Source organism: Leptonotus elevatus, chromosome 6 (assembly GCF_054856555.1).
Source record: "Leptonotus elevatus isolate MCC_2025b chromosome 6, RoL_Lele_1.0, whole genome shotgun sequence".
In the NCBI taxonomy this organism is placed as follows: Eukaryota; Metazoa; Chordata; class Actinopteri; order Syngnathiformes; family Syngnathidae; genus Leptonotus; species Leptonotus elevatus.
This window is the reverse complement of record NC_141244.1, coordinates 1,580,175-1,600,958: the sequence shown is the minus strand read 5'-3', so window position 1 is coordinate 1,600,958 and position 20,784 is coordinate 1,580,175. Positions and strand designations below refer to the sequence as shown.

At 43.3% G+C, this 20,784-nt stretch overlaps 1 protein-coding gene and 1 long non-coding RNA gene across 3 annotated transcripts in view; both read left to right on the top strand.

Annotated features, from left to right (window-relative positions):
- pomgnt2 (protein O-linked mannose N-acetylglucosaminyltransferase 2 (beta 1,4-)) overlaps positions 1 to 20,113 on the top strand; it is a 31,133-nt gene extending 11,020 nt beyond the window's left edge. Inside the window, exons 2-3 of one of the 2 annotated variants that reach the window (XM_086078191.1) lie at positions 2,279 to 2,360; positions 8,328 to 20,113. In XM_086078191.1, coding sequence (XP_085934317.1) covers positions 8,373 to 10,172 — 1,800 coding nt within the window. In that variant the 5' untranslated portion in view covers positions 2,279 to 2,360; positions 8,328 to 8,372 and the 3' untranslated portion in view covers positions 10,173 to 20,113. The remainder of the gene's footprint in view (positions 1 to 2,278; positions 2,361 to 8,327) is intronic. The other variant, XM_086078190.1, reaches the window with a different exon arrangement.
- On the top strand, positions 11,867 to 20,113 carry LOC147171768 (uncharacterized). Its single transcript, XR_015095351.1, has 3 exons — positions 11,867 to 12,040; positions 14,212 to 14,291; positions 18,033 to 20,113. It is a non-coding gene; the product is annotated as an uncharacterized LOC147171768 (long non-coding RNA).
- Positions 20,114 to 20,784: the final 671 nt, after the last annotated feature.

The window sequence follows — 20,784 nt, the reverse complement described above, 5'->3', positions numbered from 1 at the left end:
GAGAGTGAATTACAAAGTAGCCTAGGTCCACGATATTGAAAAAGAAGTAAAGAAAGCAAGCCATGTATTGCTGTTGCCAGCCATTTTTTGCGGCGGCGGCGAAGGCAGAAGAGAGTTGTCGCTGTATGTATTCGAATGTGGAGATGGAAGTGAACAAAAAGAGATCAAATGAAACGCCAGACTGCAGTGTGACCTGTCTCCTGTAGTTCATTTTGTTTATCTCGTTTGGACCCCACCCATTTGGCGACCGGGCACTATCCGCGGAGACGACTCGAACTCCGTTGGAACTCCGTAAATGGCATCAGCTTAAAGTCGAGACATGCTTTCAAGGCACAATTTAAACTGCACAATTTAAACTGCACGATTTAAACTGCACGATTTAAACTGCACGATTTAAACTGCACGATTTAAACTGCACAATTTAAACTGCACGATTTAAACTGCACAATTTAAACTGCACAATTTAAACTGCACAATTTAAACTGCACAATTTAAACTGCACAATTTAAACTGCACAATTTAAACTGCACAATTTAAACTGCACAATTTAAACTGCACAATTTAAACTGCAGTTACGCAGTTGTACATGGGAATGGAGCAGCCGTAAGATAATTCCACATCAATGAATCCATGGTTCGGAAGGTGAGGAAGCAGAAAACGTCGGAGCTTGCCATCATTCTGGCATGATCCAACCGCTGGAGGAGCATTGGAGCGATCCACCAAAAAACTGGGCGCGCCGCGGTGTGTGAATAGATTCTGAACTGAATTCACTATTTTACTCCAGTTGCCATTTTAAAACAAATAGTAGAATGCTTGTTACCGTATTTTAGCATACATACTACCATTTGTTTTTAGCATGCAAGCGCCAAGTATGGTACGATGCGCTCGTTTCGGAGCTGCAGTTACCTACATTTAGCCACCAGTCTTTGTCTTTGAAAAAAATGCTCAAGTGTGAGCTTCTTGCAACCGGTCGCCATTTTCGCCTCCTCAGCCATTCTCCCCTCAACACTCTAGCTCCGCCTCACGTCTTCTACTGACGCCTACCCGATCTTGTCCAAAGAGAGTCATCGCTGCCATCTAGTGCCCAAAAATAGTCATTATACTAACTCGACCTGCTCGATACTTTCAGCACAGCTTGCCAAGGCTTTCCTCCCCCGTTTTAAAAAAAACAAAAAAAACATAGTGAACGTCTTTTAACGTCTTTGGCGGCGCTCATTTGGATTTTACTAAATGTTATTAAACGTTTTTGGCGGTCAAAGAGTTAAGATTCATGAGAAGTTTGCATTTCCTCTTTTTTGATGAAGGAAATATTAAAGGCAAAATTTTAGGCCCCGCCCCCGTCATATAGTATTTCAAAAAGTCAAGATTTTTTCCCCCACTTGTCCCAGGACTTGAGATGATACATGCCAAGTTAGAAGTAAATCGGATGAAAACTGTTGGCAAATGGGCAAAAAGAATGACCACAGAGAATGTGCAAAAATGGGCCAAAATTGGACATTCAAAAATTCATAGCTCACTTCCTGTACATTTTAGGATATGGCTTCCGCTGTCTTTTTTTTTTGTGTGTCTTGGGGCGCTTCACGTGCCTGCCAATTTTCGTAGCCCTCGGTCAAACGTGCCGGGATTAGTGCATATTTTTTCACACTAAGGGGCGCTATATGTTGCTATGTTGTTATGGCAACTTCATATAGAGCCCGAGGAGTGTGAAAAGTTTGGTGAGTTTTCTTAAATGTTTAGGTCCCCAAAAATGAGATCGTTTACAAAGAAGAAGAAGAATATGAACGAAAAACAAGGGGGACCTCTTGGGCTAATAAAGTATACTGGATATATGGTGTTTTATGGCACATATACCATTTGTACCAATCCCTCCAGGATTTCACTGGCATTTATATATATATATATATATATATATATATATATAGATATATATATATAGATATATAATTTACCTAAACATGTCTTTACGATAGCATTTTTATCTGACTGTATGATCGAAACATCTTCTAATTAGTACGTTAACACATTAGATGCTTACAGTGGGTACTACCGTGATCCTATGGCTAATGGTTTTTAGTCAGGATTCGGGTTTTGAATTTGCGATGTCATGGACGCATTGCACATGTGAAAAAGCGTGCGTACAGTTTTATTTTAGTCACGATTCGAATAATTTTCTGCGTAAGGGATACATTATTATTTTTTCTATTCGGTTACAGCTATTTCTTGTTTTTGATAGAATTCTCCTATCGCCTGAAGATCTAACTTTTGTTATTCTCCCTAGGACGTGCAAATGCTAGCTGCTACGACACACAGGATGACCTTTACTATATGTATACCCTAAAACTACCGCACCTATTAAATAGGTAAGTATTTACAATACTTTAATTGTGCGTCTTTCATTTTTTTTATGTCTTTTGCATTTAAGTGCTAGCCCTTTTTAATTTTAATGCTAACCGATTGTTCTGCTATTAATTAAATAGTAACATTTATTTCACAATCAGGGCAGTGGATGCCTGGTTAGCACGGCTGCCTCCCAGCACAGAGGTTGCGAGTTCGATTCCAGGCTCAGGCCTTCCTGGATGGAGTTTGCATGTTCTCCCAAACTGCCAAAATTAAAAAAGAATAAATTACTAAATAAATAAATAGAAGTGAAAATAAACACACACACACACACACACACACACACACACACATATATGTATATATATATATATATATATATGACACGTTGAGGCGGATTTAGGACTTGGGCGCAGAGAGAAGAGGCAGATATTTATTAAACACCTCGTTGTTGCCGGCAGTGGGCTGCTCGGTGGAGGAGGCAGGACTGGCCGTGGGGAAGGTGGTGGGATACAGTAGTATTAAATCTGCGTCCCGAATGAATGGAGCGATCGTTATCTTCCTTGATGACACTAACAAGGTGGGACAGGTGGTTGAGAGCGGTGTTGTGATTGGCGACACCTTCACTCTTGTTCTCCCCCTCGTGAGCCCTGCAAGAAAGGTAACGATCTCGAATGCTCCGCCGTTTATTAAAAACGAGGTGCTCGCTAAAGAACTGTCGAGATTTGGTCAACTCGTTTCACCGATAAAAATGGTGTCTTTGGACTGCAAGTCACCGCAGCTTAAGCATGTTGTGTGTCACCGGAGACAGGTGCACATAGTGCTTAAAGACACGACGGGCGAGCTGAACCTGACATGCACTTTTAAAGTTGATAATTTCCCGTATATGGTGTTTGTTTCTACTGAACACATGAAGTGTTTTGGGTGCGGTGCGGAGGGGCACCTAGTTCGCTCCTGTCCAGAGCGGAGGGCGGGAGCGCCCCCCCACCCGGGGATGCGGCGGTGGCCGAAGGGGCGCTGCAGCCCACGGAGCCGGTGGATTCGGCGGCGTTGGAGGCTCCGGTGTTGGCCGATCTGTCGGCTCCGGTCGCCCCGGTGACGGCGGGGTTGGCAGATTCGGTTGATACGGTGCCGGTGGTGGGCGGGGCCGCGGAGGGGTCGACAGGAGCCGGCGGTGGCCCGCCACTGCCACAAACCGATAACGTAATACAGGAATCGATAAAAGAAAAAAGGGGAGCAAACGCCGTCATTCTACGACCGTGTGAAAATGTCTTTGTGAATGAAAACATGGCTGATGTGGGCGATGAGGCAATGTCTGATGATGACACACTGAAAGTGTCGCAAAAGAGAAAACTTAATGTTCTTGTGAAAGGTATTGTTAAAAATAGAAAAACGACTGAAAGTGAATGTGATTTTACACAGGATGACAACGATGTACCCTACTCTGTCGAAATGATTAAGAGGTTTCTTGAAGATACAAAAGGGGTACGGCAAACCGCCGTATCCGAGCATTTTCCCGATCTCAGGCTTTTTATTAAGTCCAAAGCCTCTTTCACGAAGGCTTGGGGAAGTGCTCACCGACCAAGAAATTTATCGGCTCAGAAAGAGCATAGCGAAAGCCAAAGATGAATTGCACAATGATGAAATGGGTGATTAATCTCCTTTTATTGTTTTTTTGTCATTGCTGTGTTGTCCTAATGGGTCGCTATTTATTTTCCCCATTAATGTGTGATTTTAATATGGGAACTCTGAACGTGAATGGTGCCCGGGCTGATTTCAAAAGAGCTGCTCTTTTTAAGATGATGGAATTGAATGGACTGAATGTGTTGTTTCTTCAAGAAACGCACCGCACTGACAACAATGTCTGTGAATGGAAAATAGTTTTTAAGGGGGAGGTAATTCTGAGCCATGGTTCCAGTGCCAGTGGTGGAGTTGGTATTTTATTAGCTCAGAATTTTTTGCCGGCTTCCTTTAGTGTAGAAGAAATTATTCCAGGTTTTTTACTAAAAGTTATAGCTTTCTATGAAGATGTTAAGTTAGTATTTTTAAACGCCTATGCTCCAACCAGAGGGGTGGAGAGGATCACGTTTTTGGATAAGTTAGGTGATGCTCTTAAAGCGTGTCGTGGTGATTTCGTGTTTTTAGGCGGTGATTTTAATTGCACTGAAAATCCTGCTCTGGACAGGAATCATCCTGAGCCACACCCTGGGTCGTCTCACAGACTCAGACAGCTCATTAAAGACCACGAGCTGTCTGACCTATGGAGAGTTTTTCATCATGACACACGACAGTACACATGGAGCCATAGCTATGAGAAGTATTTATCCCTCGCCAGACTTGATCGCTTTTACTGTTTTAGTCACCTTTTGAATATTTTTAAAAGGTGCTCGATTCGGCCTGTGGGTTTTAGCGATCATTTTCTTGTGTCTTGTTCCGTTTTTATTCAGAACATTCGCTTACGTAGCGCCTATTGGCATTTTAACACAGCTCTTTTGAATAATCAGGCTTTTAAAACAGCTTTTTTTTTTTTTGGGTTATCCCACAGAGAGAGCAGACCCAATTTTCCCACCATCCAGCAATGGTGGGATTACGGAAAAACTCAGACCAGACAACTGTGCCAGAATTTCACTCGCTTTGCCACGGGTGAGTTGACCCGGACTGTAAGGGGTCTGGAGAGACAGGTAGAGGAGTTACAGTCTTTAGCTGCTTCTACTGGAAATCGAGGGCTTTTAGACTCCCTCAAGTCCAAACAGTCGGCGCTGGCCAGCCTGCTCGGGGTTTCTGCACAGGGGGCGCTGGTCAGGTCGCGTTTTATGAACATCTCGCAGATGGATGCCCCCTCTCAGTTTTTCTTTGGGCTTGAGAAGAAAAATGGACAAATGAAAATCATTCATTGCTTACGCACGGGTAGCCGTTCTGAAGTCTCAGATTCTTCTGGGATTAGGAAATATGCTGCCGGTTTCTACAGAGACCTTTATAGGAATGAGTGGTCAAGTAATCCAGAGACACACAGTAAATTTTTAAGCGGTCTCCCTCAGGTGAGCCAGGAGCAAACCCCCAGTTGGCGGCACCGGTGAGGCTCGAGGAGCTGGAAGCTGCCCTAGGGAGCCTGCAGTGTGGCAAGGCTCCTGGCATTGACGGCCTTTCGGTGGATTTTTACAAGTCCTTCTGGCCGATTGTCGGACCAGACTTGCTTGCCGTGATGAACGACAGCATCAAAAATGGGAAACTCCCGTTGAGCTGCAGGAGGGCCATCATCACCCTGCTACCAAAGAAGGGAGACCTGCAGGATATTAAGAACTGGAGGCCTGTGTCCTTGCTGTGCTCCGATTACAAGATATTGTCCAAAGCGCTGGCCCTTAGGCTGCGAGGGGTGATGTCGTCCATCATCCACCCTGATCAGACCTATTGCGTGCCGGGCAGGCTCATTAGTGACAATGCAAATCTAATTTGAGATTATTTGGAACTCTGCAATTCCTTGGCTATTGGGACTGGTCTCATTTCCATAGACCAGGAAAAGGCTTTTGACAGGGTGGAACACCAGTACCTGTGGCAAACGATGGGTGCTTTTGGTTTCGGCCCTGACTTCATAGCCATGATCCGGGTGTTTTATTGTGATATTGAGAGTGTTCTTAAAATAAATGGTATGGCAGTGGTTCCCTAATTCCAAACCCGGAGGACGGCTTCCCCCACATCGGCCTGCTCCCAGACTTGGGTGACTGTGGCGGTCCCCTGCTGGAGAACATTCCAGCAGTTCCGTTGGGAGCCGCGTCCGGAAAACATTTTTACCGAACAATGGTCAAGACCTTACACAAAAACAAACTTAACGGACGCTTGGACACTCCATGGAGGAGAGTTATAGACGATAAACTGAAGCCAGCTTGAGGCACCTTATACAAGGCCCCAGTGGTCAAGAAACACAGCGATGTTCAGTGGCGGATCCTCCACGGCATCGTGGCCGTGAACTCCTATATATCCGCAATAAATCCAGCCGTTGCGGATACCTGCCCCTTCTGTGGACACAGGGAAACAGTATTTCACTGTTTCTATCAGTGCGAGCGTTTGCAATCTGTTTTGATTTAGTTTTTACTCAATGTAAAGTAGCTTTTCACAAGCACTCTTTTATTTATGGTTTAAACCACAAGGGCCAGATCAAGAAGGAAAGCCGGGTTTTAAACTTTGTTCTGAGCCAGGCTAAGATGGGTGTGTGGTTGTCCCGAAAAAGGAAAGTTGACGATGGGGCAGAAATCGATCCCACGGTTCTGTGTAAAAAGTTGATAAAGTCCAGACTCTTTATTGATTTTAGTTTTTACAAGAGAGCAGGAGATTTTGGATAGGTTTTGACAGACAGATCGGTGCAGCGTCTGCAGTGATGCGGACGCTGTATCGGTCCGTCGTGGTGAAGAAGGAGGATTTACCGGTCGATCTACGTTCCTGCCCTCACCTATGGTCACGAGCTGTGGGTCGTGACCGAAAGAACAAGATCCCGGATACAAGCGGCCGAAATGAGTTTCCTCCGCAGGGTAGTCGGGCTCTCCCTTAGAGATAGGGTGAGAAGCTCGGTCATCCGGGAGGGACTCCGCGTCGAGCCGCTACTCCTCCACGTTGAGAGGAACCAGTTGAGGTGGCTCGGGCATCTGGTTCGGATGCCTCCTGGGCGCCTCCCTGGGGAGGTGTTCCGGGCATGTCCTACCGGCGGGAGGCCCCGGGGACGTCCCAGGACACGCTGGAGAGACTACGTCTCATGGCTGGCTTGGGAACGTCTTGGGATCCCGTTGGAGGAGCTGGCTGAAGTGGCTGGGGAGAGGGAAGTCTGGGCTTCCCTGCTAAAGCTGCTGCCCCCGCGACCCGACCCCGGATAAGCGGAATTGGAGACGGAACGGAACGCCAATAAGAATAAGATCCACTGTATTTAAATTAGAGCTGTCAAACGATAAATTTTTTAAATCAGATTAATCACATCTTAGAATTTTGATTAATCACGATTAATCGTTTTTTATCAAAGAAAATTTCCGCCCAAATTCGAAGAGCCTAGGTTTTGTGTTAATTCTTTTGAATGTTTGAATGATATGAGGACATTTTTTTATCCACTGCACACGCTCATCCTCCTCTTTTTCTAATCAGTTAATTACTTGCATAATTTAAAATAGAAAAAAATGACCCCAATATTTTGACAAACAAATATTCTAAATGTAATATGCAAAGATTTATGAAATTCTTTACTTTAATGCATGTAATTATGTTTATTGCTCAAACACAACCTGTGCTACCTTAAACGTAGCCATCCACTGTCACGCTTAAGGATAATATATGGTCAAAATTAATAGTGCAATTAATCTGCGTTAATTCATGATTAATGCGATATTTTTTTGTGATTAATTAAGCAGTTAACACTTTAACTTTGCCAGCACTAATTTAAATACAAAACATGCTTTGATTTTAAAACATCACTATCCTAGCGATAATGTTAAAAGCGAAGGGAGGATCCCATTCAAATGCTAACCAGAAGTTAGTAGGGCCCGACCGATATGCAATTTTTTAGGCCAATGCAGATTTTTGGCAGAAAAAAATAGCGATTAATCGACAGATTATTTTATATAATATATATATATATATATATATATATATATATATATATATATATATATATATATAGATACATATATATATATATATATATATATATATATATATATAGATACATATATATATATATATACATATACATATATATATATATATATATATACATATATATACATATATATATATATATATATATATATATATATATATATATATATATATATATATATATATATATATATATAGATACATATACATCGTTCTGAATCAAAAATCTAATCGTGACAGTCAAATATTCCCACCCCTAACAAAAAGGTTGTAATTTTTTGTTAAAATAACTTACTTTAACCCTTCTATCCTCTCTGTTCCCATCTTCCCCATCCCTTGTCTTCTCTTTCTGTCAGCAGATGTTTGTCTCGTGAGACTGAAGGTCTTCAACAACAGCAACGATGCACACTTCAGTGGTCAGCTGCAGACTGAATTTGGGTGTACTTTTTAATGGACTACTTGTCGCTGTAATTGCAGCTTTACTTTGGCAGTACTCCAAGTTGAGAGAACATGCTACAATGCTAGAGGAAGAGTTGCACATGGCACAGCGGTCCCAAGAATTTACACATTCGAATATAGACTATCATCGAGCCCTGCAGGCTCTTCATGAAGATGGCACCCGCATGGTGTGCAGCAGCAAAATGCACACTGATCGCATCTGCCGCTTTGATTACCTCTGCTACTGTACAGAGGGAGATGAATTTGTATTCTTTCATTCCAATGCCTCCATTATGGTGCCAAACTTGGGTTCTAGACGATTCCAACCTGCTTTGCTTGACATGTCCTCAGTAGAAGATCACAATACCCAATATTTCAACTTTTTAGAGCTTCCAACTGCTGCTTTGAAGTTCTTGTCCAAGCCTGTGTTTGTACCAGATGTGACATTGATTTTTAACAGGTTTAATCCTGACAACATAATGCATGTTTTTCATGATGATCTGCTGCCAGCTTTCTATACTATGAAACTGTATTCGGACCTGGACGAGAGAGCACGTTTGATGTTCATGGAGGGTTGGGGTAAAGGGCAATACTTTGACCTCTACAGACTTTTAAGCAGTAAGCAGCCACTTCTCAAAGAACAGCTAAAAGATTTTGGAAAGCTCATTTGTTTTACTAAATCTTATGTGGGTGTGTCCAAGATGACAACTTGGTATCAGTATGGGTTTGTTCAGCCACAAGGGCCCAAGGCTAACATTTTGGTCTCAGGAAATGAGATTAGACAGTTTTCCGAATATTTTATGGTTAAAATGAACATCACAAGAAAGGAAGAGGTGGAGAAGGATGTTGGTAATGTGGGAGATGAGAGCGAGAAGGATGAATACATAGTTGTGTTCAGTCGCCTAACAACAAGGCTAATAGTCAATGAAGCAGAGTTAATCATCGCACTAGCTCAGGAGTTCAAGATGAAAGTCTTTAAAGTTTCTCTGGAGGAACAGTCTTTTCCCAGCATTGTCCAGGTTATCAGTGGTGCTTCCATTCTAGTGACCATGCATGGAGCCCAGCTTATCACCTCACTTTTTCTCCCCCGAGGAGCTATTGTGGTTGAACTTTTCCCCTTTGCTATAAACCCAGAGCAGTATGCTCCATACAAAACCCTTGCTACACTTCCAGGCATGGATCTACATTATTTTTCATGGAGAAATACCAAGAAGGAGAACACCGTTACCCATCCAGACCGACCCTGGGATCAAGGAGGTATAGCTCACTTAGAGAAGGAAGAGCAAGAGCGAATATTGGCAAGCAAACAAGTCTCAAGGCACAAGTGTTGTCGCAACCCAGAGTGGCTCTTTCGAATCTACCAAGATACTTTGATAGATATCCCTTCACTTCTTGATGTTGTCAAGGAAGGGATAAAGACTAGGCAAAGCTTTAAGAAGTCCAAACCTGCCAGTAAGATTCATCCAGGCAGGGTTAGGGAACCCCAGTGTCAAACCTCGGTGCAAGCTACTGACAAGGCACAACTTATTATCTCTTGGCATATCCCATGGAATCTGAAATACTTGAAGGTCAAAGAGGTTAAGTATGAGGTATGGATTCAAGAAGAAGGAGAAAATACTTACATGCCTCATATCATTCAACAGCAAAACTACACATTTTCAGAAAATATTAAGCCTTTCATCACCTACCTGGTATGGGTCAGGTGTATATTCAACAACAACCTTCTGGGTCCCTTTGCAGATGTTCTTTTGTGTAGAACTTAAAGCTGCCATACAATTGTGATATTATTATTATTATCATCATTATTATTATTATTATTATTGTATTAGTTTCTGGTTTTGTTGTTTTAGACATTAAACATGTAACAAAGTCCATGTTTTAATTACTGATTGTCCTGTGATACAAAATGAAGTTGTGATTATGGAGTAGAGTTCAATTTGGAACCCCACGGGCGGCCGTGACATGGCCTCGTGTGGGATGACGAGGCTTGTAACCCTCCATAGGACAAAAGGACTGCCCAGTATGTGACAGAGGGGCGGCCGGGAGAGCGGCTCCCCCCGAGTTTGATGGAGCATAAGGCCTGGCAAGGCTAGCAAACTTACGCCCTGCGTCATTAGCACGTACCGTGCGTTCCAGCGCTCCTGACGCTGTCGATCCGAAAACGTGACCCGGCACCACAGGGAGGTGACGCAGTTCCTTCCGAGAGGGCTCTCGCAAGCGCCATGTTACAGAACAATGTAGCCTCCTCTATTTCGTTGTCTCTCAAAGCTGCGGAGAGAGCAAGTAGGAGATGCGCTTCGGCGTTGGCCAGGCGTGCTACTACCGTCGGCGTGTTGTATGACTTAGTGACCAGTTCGTCAATCAAGCGCCACGGAGGGCTAGGGCATATCATAGCCTCTCCAAGGGCCTCCTCCGGGGAGACGATGAGTGAAGCCACATAATACATTAGGCATATGGTCCAAACAAATAGGATTCAGAAACCGCTTATCTGCCGGGAGCCGAGGATAAACAATAGAATTGGACCAGCAGGAATGAAGGTCTGTCAAAAAAAGACGAGATTCCGGGATTCAAAAAGACTCGGTTGAGTAGTCCATCGGAGAGAGGTCACACTTAGTAGGAGGCTCAGAAAAGCCAGACCTGTCCAAATGTAAACGTTGGAAGGCGCTTAGCATAACAGTGCGCACCAATTCCACTCCAGCTGAAAAACTTTCAGGAGGAGGAGAAAACGGGGCAGTGGAAACAGAGTCCATACCCAAACATGCCTCAGAATCCCGGACGGAGACAACATCCTCGGCGACGTCGTCTGCTTGGGAGGGCAATTGGAGTGTAACCCTAACCCTAACCCATCCGGCATATCCACCAATGCATAGGGCAACTCCACTGCAGAGGGCTGAGAAACATATTGCCATCACACTCGCCTGCAAACGGCTCAACTGCAAGGCGATCCGCTCGACTCTTCTTACTCCGATGGTCAAGGGCAGCAAGAGAAGCAGACCTGCGTTTTGCCCGACCCCTGCGAGGGTGGGGGGGGGGCCCATTGCCACCGCCGACAATGAACGCCCCTGGAAAGCCGCTGTGTCCTGGTGAGTCAGCGCAACATCAGTTATGTTCACCGGAGTGTGGTCCTGCGTGTGGCAGAGGAGGCGAAAAACCGGCCTCTTCACCAACGGAACAAATGTGTGCTCACAGCAACACGTAAATGAACGTCTGTGTCGTCATAAACTAGCAGAAGTCATGACAGACAATATCAAAGCCATCAAACAACATCAAGGCGGCTTGCGACCTCACGGACTGAGCCGCATAAGTTGCGAGACAATACAAGCTAGGAAAGGATACGAAATAACCGTACCAACACTAGCGAGTTGTATTCAAAACAAGTCAAAGTAACAGTAGGCAAGACGTCAACAGTCGCTAACATCCACCAGGCGTACTTACAAACTTGAAGCCGCACTCAGCGATGAGGAGCGGAGATCATGTAAAGATGGAAGGGGAGCTCCAACGTCCATACATAAATACCAAAAGTCCAAATACACCGAACCATCGCAGCCTAAGGGGGGCGGGGAACCCCACTGCCCCGATCAACAAGATCACAGGCCACCAGCGACGGCGACGAAGAACGGCGGTAAATGCCGTGAGTGATCGCGTGAGAAGGTCAAAGAGACTCGGTTCCGGCTACGATCCCCTTTTATACATGAGTATCATGTCAGCCGGAACCCTGGAAATGTCCTTTTATGAATTCTTTCTCGAGTGTCTGTCATACAAAGACACACAAACCGTGAAACCATGCTGACAAAAAATAAAGATGACTTTTAAAATGGACAGCCTAGACTAAACAAAGTATACAGGCTGCCATCCTTTTATTATTTTTTTTTTATTCAAATTGTTTAAAAATGATTTTTTTTTTCCCTTTCAGGTCAACTTTCTAATTCATATTTATGACTTTTTTTTATTTTTTGTTTATTTTATTTTATTTTATTCCACTTTGATGTAATGCAAGGCAAATGTAATTGTTTCATTTGGACCACAGTATTCTTTTTTTTAAATTGAGTGTGATTTGCACATGTATAGTATTTAACATTTCCGGTGAAAATTCCCTGGCCAAGCCCAACCGCTGCCATTTCGGATTTTTGCTTGCGGAGTAATGGACGTTGATATTGGTAATAGGGATGTAACAATATCCAAACATCACGATACGATAGTATCATGATCTTGTGCGGAGGTTGGCGATATTAAAAAAGGGTCACAATATTGTAAAAAAAATAAAATAAAAATAGAGAGCTCATACTAAGAAAAAACAATATTGTGCTTTTGTACATAACAGCAACACATATAAACCACCAAAATCTCTAATAAGACTTAATATTGAGGCACTTGCTTGCTAATGCACACACACATTGAGTTACTCCACATATTGACTCAGTTCACAAGCATATTACATTCTCCTTCATCTGACCATTAGTGTGGATTTTAAACATAGAAGGGCCAAAACATTTTGTGAAAATTAAACTGCTCTAAAAAAAAACTAACCAACAGAGGGTGCTAGAACTGCAAAAATGAAAATCAACCTGACTGTTTTTTGTGGTTTTTTTTTTACAGATTGCTGCTTTTAATATTGTGACATGACGACGACAGTATTGTGGCAATTTTAATATCACGATATTGCCGTTATTGTTACATCCCTAATTGGTAATGTGGCAACTTCACAACAATGTGTGGTGAGATTCCAACCAAGACATCAACTTTACACAGGTTCAGTATTCACTGATGAGCATGAGATGGTGTTGGTTAAAAAAAAAACATACAAAGGTTTATTTAATTCATAAAAATAGTTCAAAATACCCTCAGTCTAAAGCTCAACGATGGGGCCAGGGTCCTTCGGAGTGGGGAAGACCCTATGAAAATACAATAAATGTACACTAAATGTGACAGTCACACACTCACGCAAGTGAAGGAAGGGGGAAGGGAAACCACGACCAGGAGGCACAGCACACACACAAAAAAAAGGTCGCTGCCACTGAAGGGGGGAAAAAAGAAACAAGGAAGTAGGAGCAAATCAATTAACAAGCAAATCAATTAACCAACTAATTATGAAACAAAAAAAAGCAATTTGGTAAAATAACCCACCCAAATAAACCCCAACAAAACGACAAAAGATATTAAAACTAATGTTTAAAAGAAGAGAGTCTTGTTACAAAAAGTCCAAACACTTATTGCGAGGGCTTAGACTAACACAAACAGGCAGATTGCCAGGCAGGTCAGGCAAGCGAATGGATGAATGAATGAGCAGTTCGATCAGTTTGCGCAGATGAAGGGATGTCGAGCACGCTTGCCCGGGAAGAAGGGAACGGTGGTGCGGCACCGACGACCATCCGCGCGGCGAGTTTGGCACAGCAGCACAATTTCCACACGTCACAACACAACAAAAGCAAAGCAAAACAGCCGTGATCTAATGGCGATGACCTTCCCACGCACACCTGTCCCACTTGAGAAATCTTAATGTACACCACGAGTCAGGGCCAGGAGGAGAGCTCTGGCATACCAGACGTGCATGATCTGAGGCACACATGGTGAGGATGGCGAGACCCGGAAGTGGGCAGGTCTCCAAGCGAAAGAATAGAGGAGGACGCAAGATGCTAACCTACCAGCTTTTATAGTGAATACTTACTAACCAATAGGATTGGTTAGGATTGAGTCATACAATAGGATTTAATGACTCAATCACCTTACCACATTCAACCCCCCCCCTTTTTTTTTCATTGTCGCCCCGACGATGAAACTAAATCTCATGTAATCTAATTCCAGGGACTGAACAGAGCCGACAGCCCATTGGCTGCCACTCCAGAAGAGGTTGCTGCTTCCTGTGTTCGCGCCGACCTAGGGAGGTGATGCACGTTTGCATGATGTCCAGCTGTTGCGCAAGTAGTGCGACGCAGAAATCTCTGACTACTGGGAGCTTTGTCTTGAGTATTTCTTGACTGCTGAGTCAATGGTTCCCGTGATTCACCTGGTAAAGCCATTTGAGTGATATGTTCCTCCAGAGCTGGATAAGAGGAAGGTACCAGGTTGGAGGCAAGCCCAATTGCCCCCAGTTGAGAAGGCACTACCTAAGGAGTCCCACCTGTTAAAACAAACAGAGTATCCTTAGGCCATGAGTCATCTTCTAACCATCAGTTGGTGACACTGAGGGAGGCTTTCTGGTCACGGGTGGGAAACGCCAATGTGTACTTGCTAAAAACACCCGTAATAACAAGCACATTTTCAATCCCATTACAAGCTGGTTCCAAAATCGTGAAGTCCAATGCCAAGCTCTCATTTGGTCGGAAAGCCAGGAGGTGTCCCATGGTGGCCCGAGCAGATTGTGGAGTGTCCTTTACAACTTGACTTCTGTCACATGCCTGACACCACTGGTCAACATCTGATGCCAGTAGCACCTTTGCCTGAGTAACTTCAAGGTCTTCCCCACCCCTTGGTGGCCATGTTTTTGGTGGACTTGAGTCAACACTTCTCTCTCTAAGCCAGATGGCAACAGCAGCTGGAGAATTGCCTCTGCACCACCAGGCCTGTAGACCTGGTGGTAGAGGGCTCCACTTCTCTCAACCAACCTGTCCCACCGACGCAAGAGAGACAGGTTTTGACAACTGCTGGCGCGGCGCTTCTCCCGGATTGGGCGCTGCTACCGCTCCCAAAACGGCCACAGCTCAGCCACGATTGGGTCAGACCTTTGAAACTAACAAAAGTCCACCTGGGGTTGAAGCGGCAAATCTGCAATGGTAGCTTGAGTAGCTTGTGGCCTCGTCCCTTTAAAAGCTTGTTGTAAGGTTTTTGGAAGTGTTGTGCCTGGAAGTATCACTTCCATGTCATTCACCCTAGGTGAATGTAGGGGAGAAAGTGCATCTGTATTGACATTACATTTACCTGAACGGTACTTGATTTCAAAGTTGAACTGGGTTGCCGAACGCTGCTCAGTGTCCCCAAGTTAAGCAGATGGCAAATAGCTTAGTGGGTTGTTGTTTGTATAAAGGACACACTTATTCCCCAGGAGATAATCTCTGAATTTCTCCATCATGGCCCACTTCAGCACCAAGAACTCTAGCTTCACAGAGCTATAATTGTTCATTTTCTGCTCAGTGGGCCTCCATCCCCAACTCTTGTAATCTATGGGCCTTACATACCATGTTGCTCCTGCGGGAGCACAGCCCCCAGGCCACTGTAGCTTGCGTCCACCTCCAGAATAAAAGGGAGGGAAAATCTGCATAGGCCAGCACAGGTGAAGTAGTGCCTTGAGCGTTTCAAAGCTCTGATGGCACTGTGGAGTCTAATGTCCAGCAATCGGCTGTGACTTTGTACCTAATTTTGCGCCAACTCTGTCAACTCTGATGGAGGGGGACAGCCAACTTGGCAAACCCACTACAAAGCGGCAGTAATAGCTGGCAAATCCAAGAAATTATCGCAGCTCAGATGTAGTTTTAGGGGGCTGCCAATTAGCCACCACTTCTACTTTGCCTGGATCGGTGGCAACACCCTCACTAGAAATACCCCAAGTAGCTCACTTGTTTGTGGAAAAACACTTGGAAGGTTTTGCCTTCAGGCCTTCTTGTTGAAAGTGCCCCAGCACCAATTCCAGTCACTCCATATGTTGTTTAGCATTGGTGGAAAAGACAAATAAAGAAGCAAGGACTGGCATTGTTGGTCTCCAAAAGTCCACTGCATGAGCCTCTGGAAGGCGCTGGGTGCATTGCAAAGGCCAAAGCGCATGCAGTTCCATTCGAAAAGGCCAAATGGAGTACAAAATGTGTTTTTTGGTCGATCTGCTTCCGCCACAGGCACTTGGTTGTACCCAATGGCAGGGTTCATGGTGGAAAACCAGTAGGCATTCGTCAAACCATCCAACGATTCATTGATTCGAGGAAGCGGAAAAGCATCCTTCCTTGTCTTTTGATTAAGTTGCCAATAGTCGACATACATGCAAATTGTACCTTCCTTCCTTTTAACCAGAACTATGGGTGTGGCATAGGGACTGCAGCTCTCACGGGTGACTTGGGCTTCAAGTCGTTGGCTAATGTTTCAAAAAAAAGGTTATGAAAGTACTTTTGTTGCCTTTCAAAACTAAAATCCAACAACATAATTTACATAAAACAAATTATTATTATTACCTTATCCTTGGATGACGTCATACTACAAGATGCGCCCCATTCTGGAAGGTCGCGCGCCACTACACCTGCGGTCGTTAAGTTGGTCGCTATATTTGTATTTACGTAGTCTCACTCACAGTAAACAAAAGCCAAAGTCATACAATGCAGAAAACTCAAGCAAAACAAATGCCTTTATTTGATAGATCTTGTCGACATGATCACAGATCATGCTGCTTGCTCGCCTAGCTTCAATTGAAATGTAGTGACACGAGTTGTAATCAGCCTCGCAACTATGATGAAGTCTGACATTTGGGCGCACTTGGCTAAGTTGGCTCTGATGATGCGGGGAAGATGTCCCCCTCAGTTTCATAAAAAACACGATTCTTCCCATCCACTTTCGCTGCGGCAAAAATCTCTGGTAAAACTAACGTTCCTCTTCCATTGGAATATGGAAGAGGAACGTTAGTTGTGCATAAGTTGCTGTGCACATGGAGCTTGTGTACAGCTTCTACTCCAACTACTGATGCGTTTAAGGTACACAGAATATGTCGGTATTTGTAACTTTCGCTCAGAATTTTAATAAACTCTTCCTGAAGACTCCAACTAGTAGCATGTACTTAATAATAGCTGAATTGAAATGTACTTCAAAATATATGTGGAAATTGCTACATGATCTTTGTTTTTATTTTAACGAATAGCTAGTTTTGGGGGTTTGCAGCCAGAGTAAGGTCCTAATAAGAAACAGGTAGCAGTGTGTTCAGAAATTAGGGGGACAATAAAGAACCAAAAAAAGAAGAAAAAACAACAACAATCACAGCGTTTTATCAAAAACAAACAATGTAGCTTGCTGAGATGTGTCAGTTTATTGTTGGGTACAGTCCCAATAATAAAATATTAACAGCTACACCTACAGAAAAATAATAAAAGGCAATTTCTCTTACCTGAATCAAGCTAAATGTAAAGTAAGAATTTTTTTATGCTACTTGCACTATAGGAAAATTCTAATTGTGTTATTTAAAATGTAAATTTCATGTACATTTTACAGAATCATTTTATTTATGTAAATTTGTTGTTCATAAATGATTCTTCATACACAAATGTCAAAATGTTTTTATGGTGATTGGCATTGGAATTGCAAACAACTGTTTCATATGCGTGATGTATTGTTAAGCCATTATTTAAATTAAGAGTTTTACAATGGATACCCCCCACACACACACACACAAACGTACTAGCGCACAGATCTACATCCACACCCTCTAAGAATTTTCCGTGCTATTCATCTACTTTAAGCACCCCCCCAACCCTCCACACATGGTGGTTCGGTGGTGAAATTGGATTCAAACCCCAAGTGGGTGGATAGTACAGACACGTTATTATTATGCCCCTTTTTTTTTCCCTGTTCACAAGGCTTCAGATACAGTAAAGAACATAAAAAAATAAAAAATCGACATCGATATTCAAACATCTTTCCTCATTCTGTTTCTGCAGGTGGTCATGAAGAAGAAAACTGGTGGCAGTTCCTCCTGATATAGATGGTTATACAGGAAAACAGATTCACAATGTGTCGGCTGCAGGAAAGACTACCTTGTCTATTGTACCACTGCAACAAGATCTTGATCTTACTCCATTGCCATGTGTAACAATTAAAGACCAGTCACCCTCAATTTTTTTTGTCTATTCCTTTTCTTAACATTTCACTCTTGGAAATATGCGCTTAGTCAACCTAGGATTGGGTGAGATGCCTCCGTTCTCCCCCTTTTGCCTAAACCAGAGACAGTCCAAAAGAGGTTACACTCTTTTGAAGTCAACCACAGGCCAACTCACCAGGATGTTTGTTTGTCACCAGCCAGAACCACAAGTTTATGGCATCAAAGTATTTTATCGGAAAGCATCATCTTGACCCCTGCTGACATCGCAGACTGGCAGTCTACAAACTCTTATCAAAGTCATAAAACGACATGGGCCAAAAGGTCCGTTGGAATCCTGGTCAGTACATTCCAGCCTTCTTGGAGGTTACACGTGACCAGAGTGGTTACATGAAACACCTATACATACAAGTGAACTTATGCACAACTGAATGTTTCACATCATGTTATGTCTATGAAAAAGGAATGTCATATGTATTTCAACAGGAATGATGATTGTAAACCCAGAGATTATTTAGTTACTCCGGAAAGAACAACATGATCTCATGATGATTAGTTGATATGTGTAACGATAACATGTTTTGCTTGGAAGAACTTGACTTGCCAGCCTGACCAAATACAATTTTTATTAATTCTTCAATAATTTGGAGTTTAAAAGTCTCTGACTTGGGTTGAGCCAAAAGAGGGACGGCGCCTGCACCCCCTTTGTGACGGACACGCCCCGCAACTTTAAAACAGCCGGCGCGAACCTCGTTCTGCGCGCTTGTTTCCGGCCCTCTGTTCCTGCTTCATTCACCTTTTTCACTTCGTTTGGCCCAGAACTGACAAAAGGACTCCCCGGTGCCGTGCCACGTTTTTCAACCACGTGGCATCTCTGTTCCCTGAACGATCAAGTGTCTCGGACTATCCCAGCTGGCTTCAGGCAGTGGGCGGGGTACACCCTGAACTGGTTGCCAGCCAATCCAGGGCACACAGAGACGAACAACCATCCACACTCACAATCACACCTATGGACAATTTGGAGTGTTCAATTAACCTGCCATGCATGTTTTTGGAATGTGGGAGGAAACCGGAGTACCCAGAGAAAACCCACGCAAGCACGGGGAGAACATGCAAACTCCACCCAGGAAGGCCGAAGCCCGGACTCGATCTCACGTCCTCTGCACTGGGAGGCGGACGTGCTAACCAGTCATCCATCGTGCCGCCCATAATAATAATAATAATATAATATAATAAAACATATAAATAATATATTTAAAATATGTATTAACTAATTTGGTACCATTAGCATATGTTGCAACACTAATTTCAGGACTGGCAGAATGAGAGTGAGGTCACAAAGTCAACCCTTACACACCCCAACATAGAGGCAAAAAATGTGACAGGTAATGTTGAACTGAACTCTGTCAGCAAATTTGCATATTGTTCAAGTTATCTCAGAATGATGACTTTAACAGTTGCTGTTCACAGGGTAGAAAGGAATACCCTATATGTTGTGGCTTCTCTTCATCAGAAGACATTGCTCTGCATGCAAGCCAATGTGGTGAAAGGTTTGCCATTGTATATGTTATTATACATTTGAATGTTCACAAATTCAGCATTTCCCATTTGTCTTGCATTTGATGCTATGTTTGTTCACTAAAATTATAGATAAATATACAGTTTAATGTCCCAGCAAGTCTGAAAATATATTTTTAGATGGGTTGAAACCTAAATAGTGATATATAGTACTCGTGTTTTTTTGTTTTTTGTTTTCAGTCCGCAGGACAGTCTTTTTTCTTTTTTTTTTCTATTTTTTTAAAGAGCTCAGTATTGTTCATTCGGTAATGTCATTATCATTGCTGTTTTTTATTTTTTATGCTTCTTTCCTGCTAATGCAAGCGGTTCAATAAATATTGCAAATAATAAAGGCGACAGTGGGCATCCCTGTCTTGTGCCTCTCTGTAGAGTAAAACTCTGAGATATAATCCCATTAGTAGTAACAGTAGCTTTAGGAGAATCATATAATACTGACACCCAGTGAATAAATGACTTCCCAAAGCCAAATTTATTCAAAACAGCAAAGAGGAAGTGTCTTTTTAGTTAACATATCGTCTAACTGTATTTTTGTATTTTGTAAGTCAGTCCATATTTGGTTATTTGGGTTTATTAATTAATCAAAAACTGAAAAACATAGGAATACTGAATTACAATTGGCAATTATGCAATTACAAACTTTGAAGAAAAAAGAGGAGAATTTTGCTCTCCCGGCTCCTACTGTTGACTCATCACCTACTGTTGTTTCTGAGTGTGCTATGTATCAACCGTGACCAGTGCTTCAATTGTGGCCGTTCTGACCACTGGGCCGGTACCTGCCGACAACACCCACGTGTCGGGAGGGGCAGAGGTAGCAGACATCAACAGATCAGACGCGGCTATTACCAGCCGAGGGGACGTGAGTCACAGAACCCTCCTCCCCGCCCGGCTTCATCCCAGCAGCAATATCCGCCTGTGCCAAATCAGCAGTTCCTGCCGCCACCTAGTGGACAATTTCCGCAATGACGGGACCCAGAATCCACCTTATTTGCATTGCAGGAGCCTATGATTGAATTAAC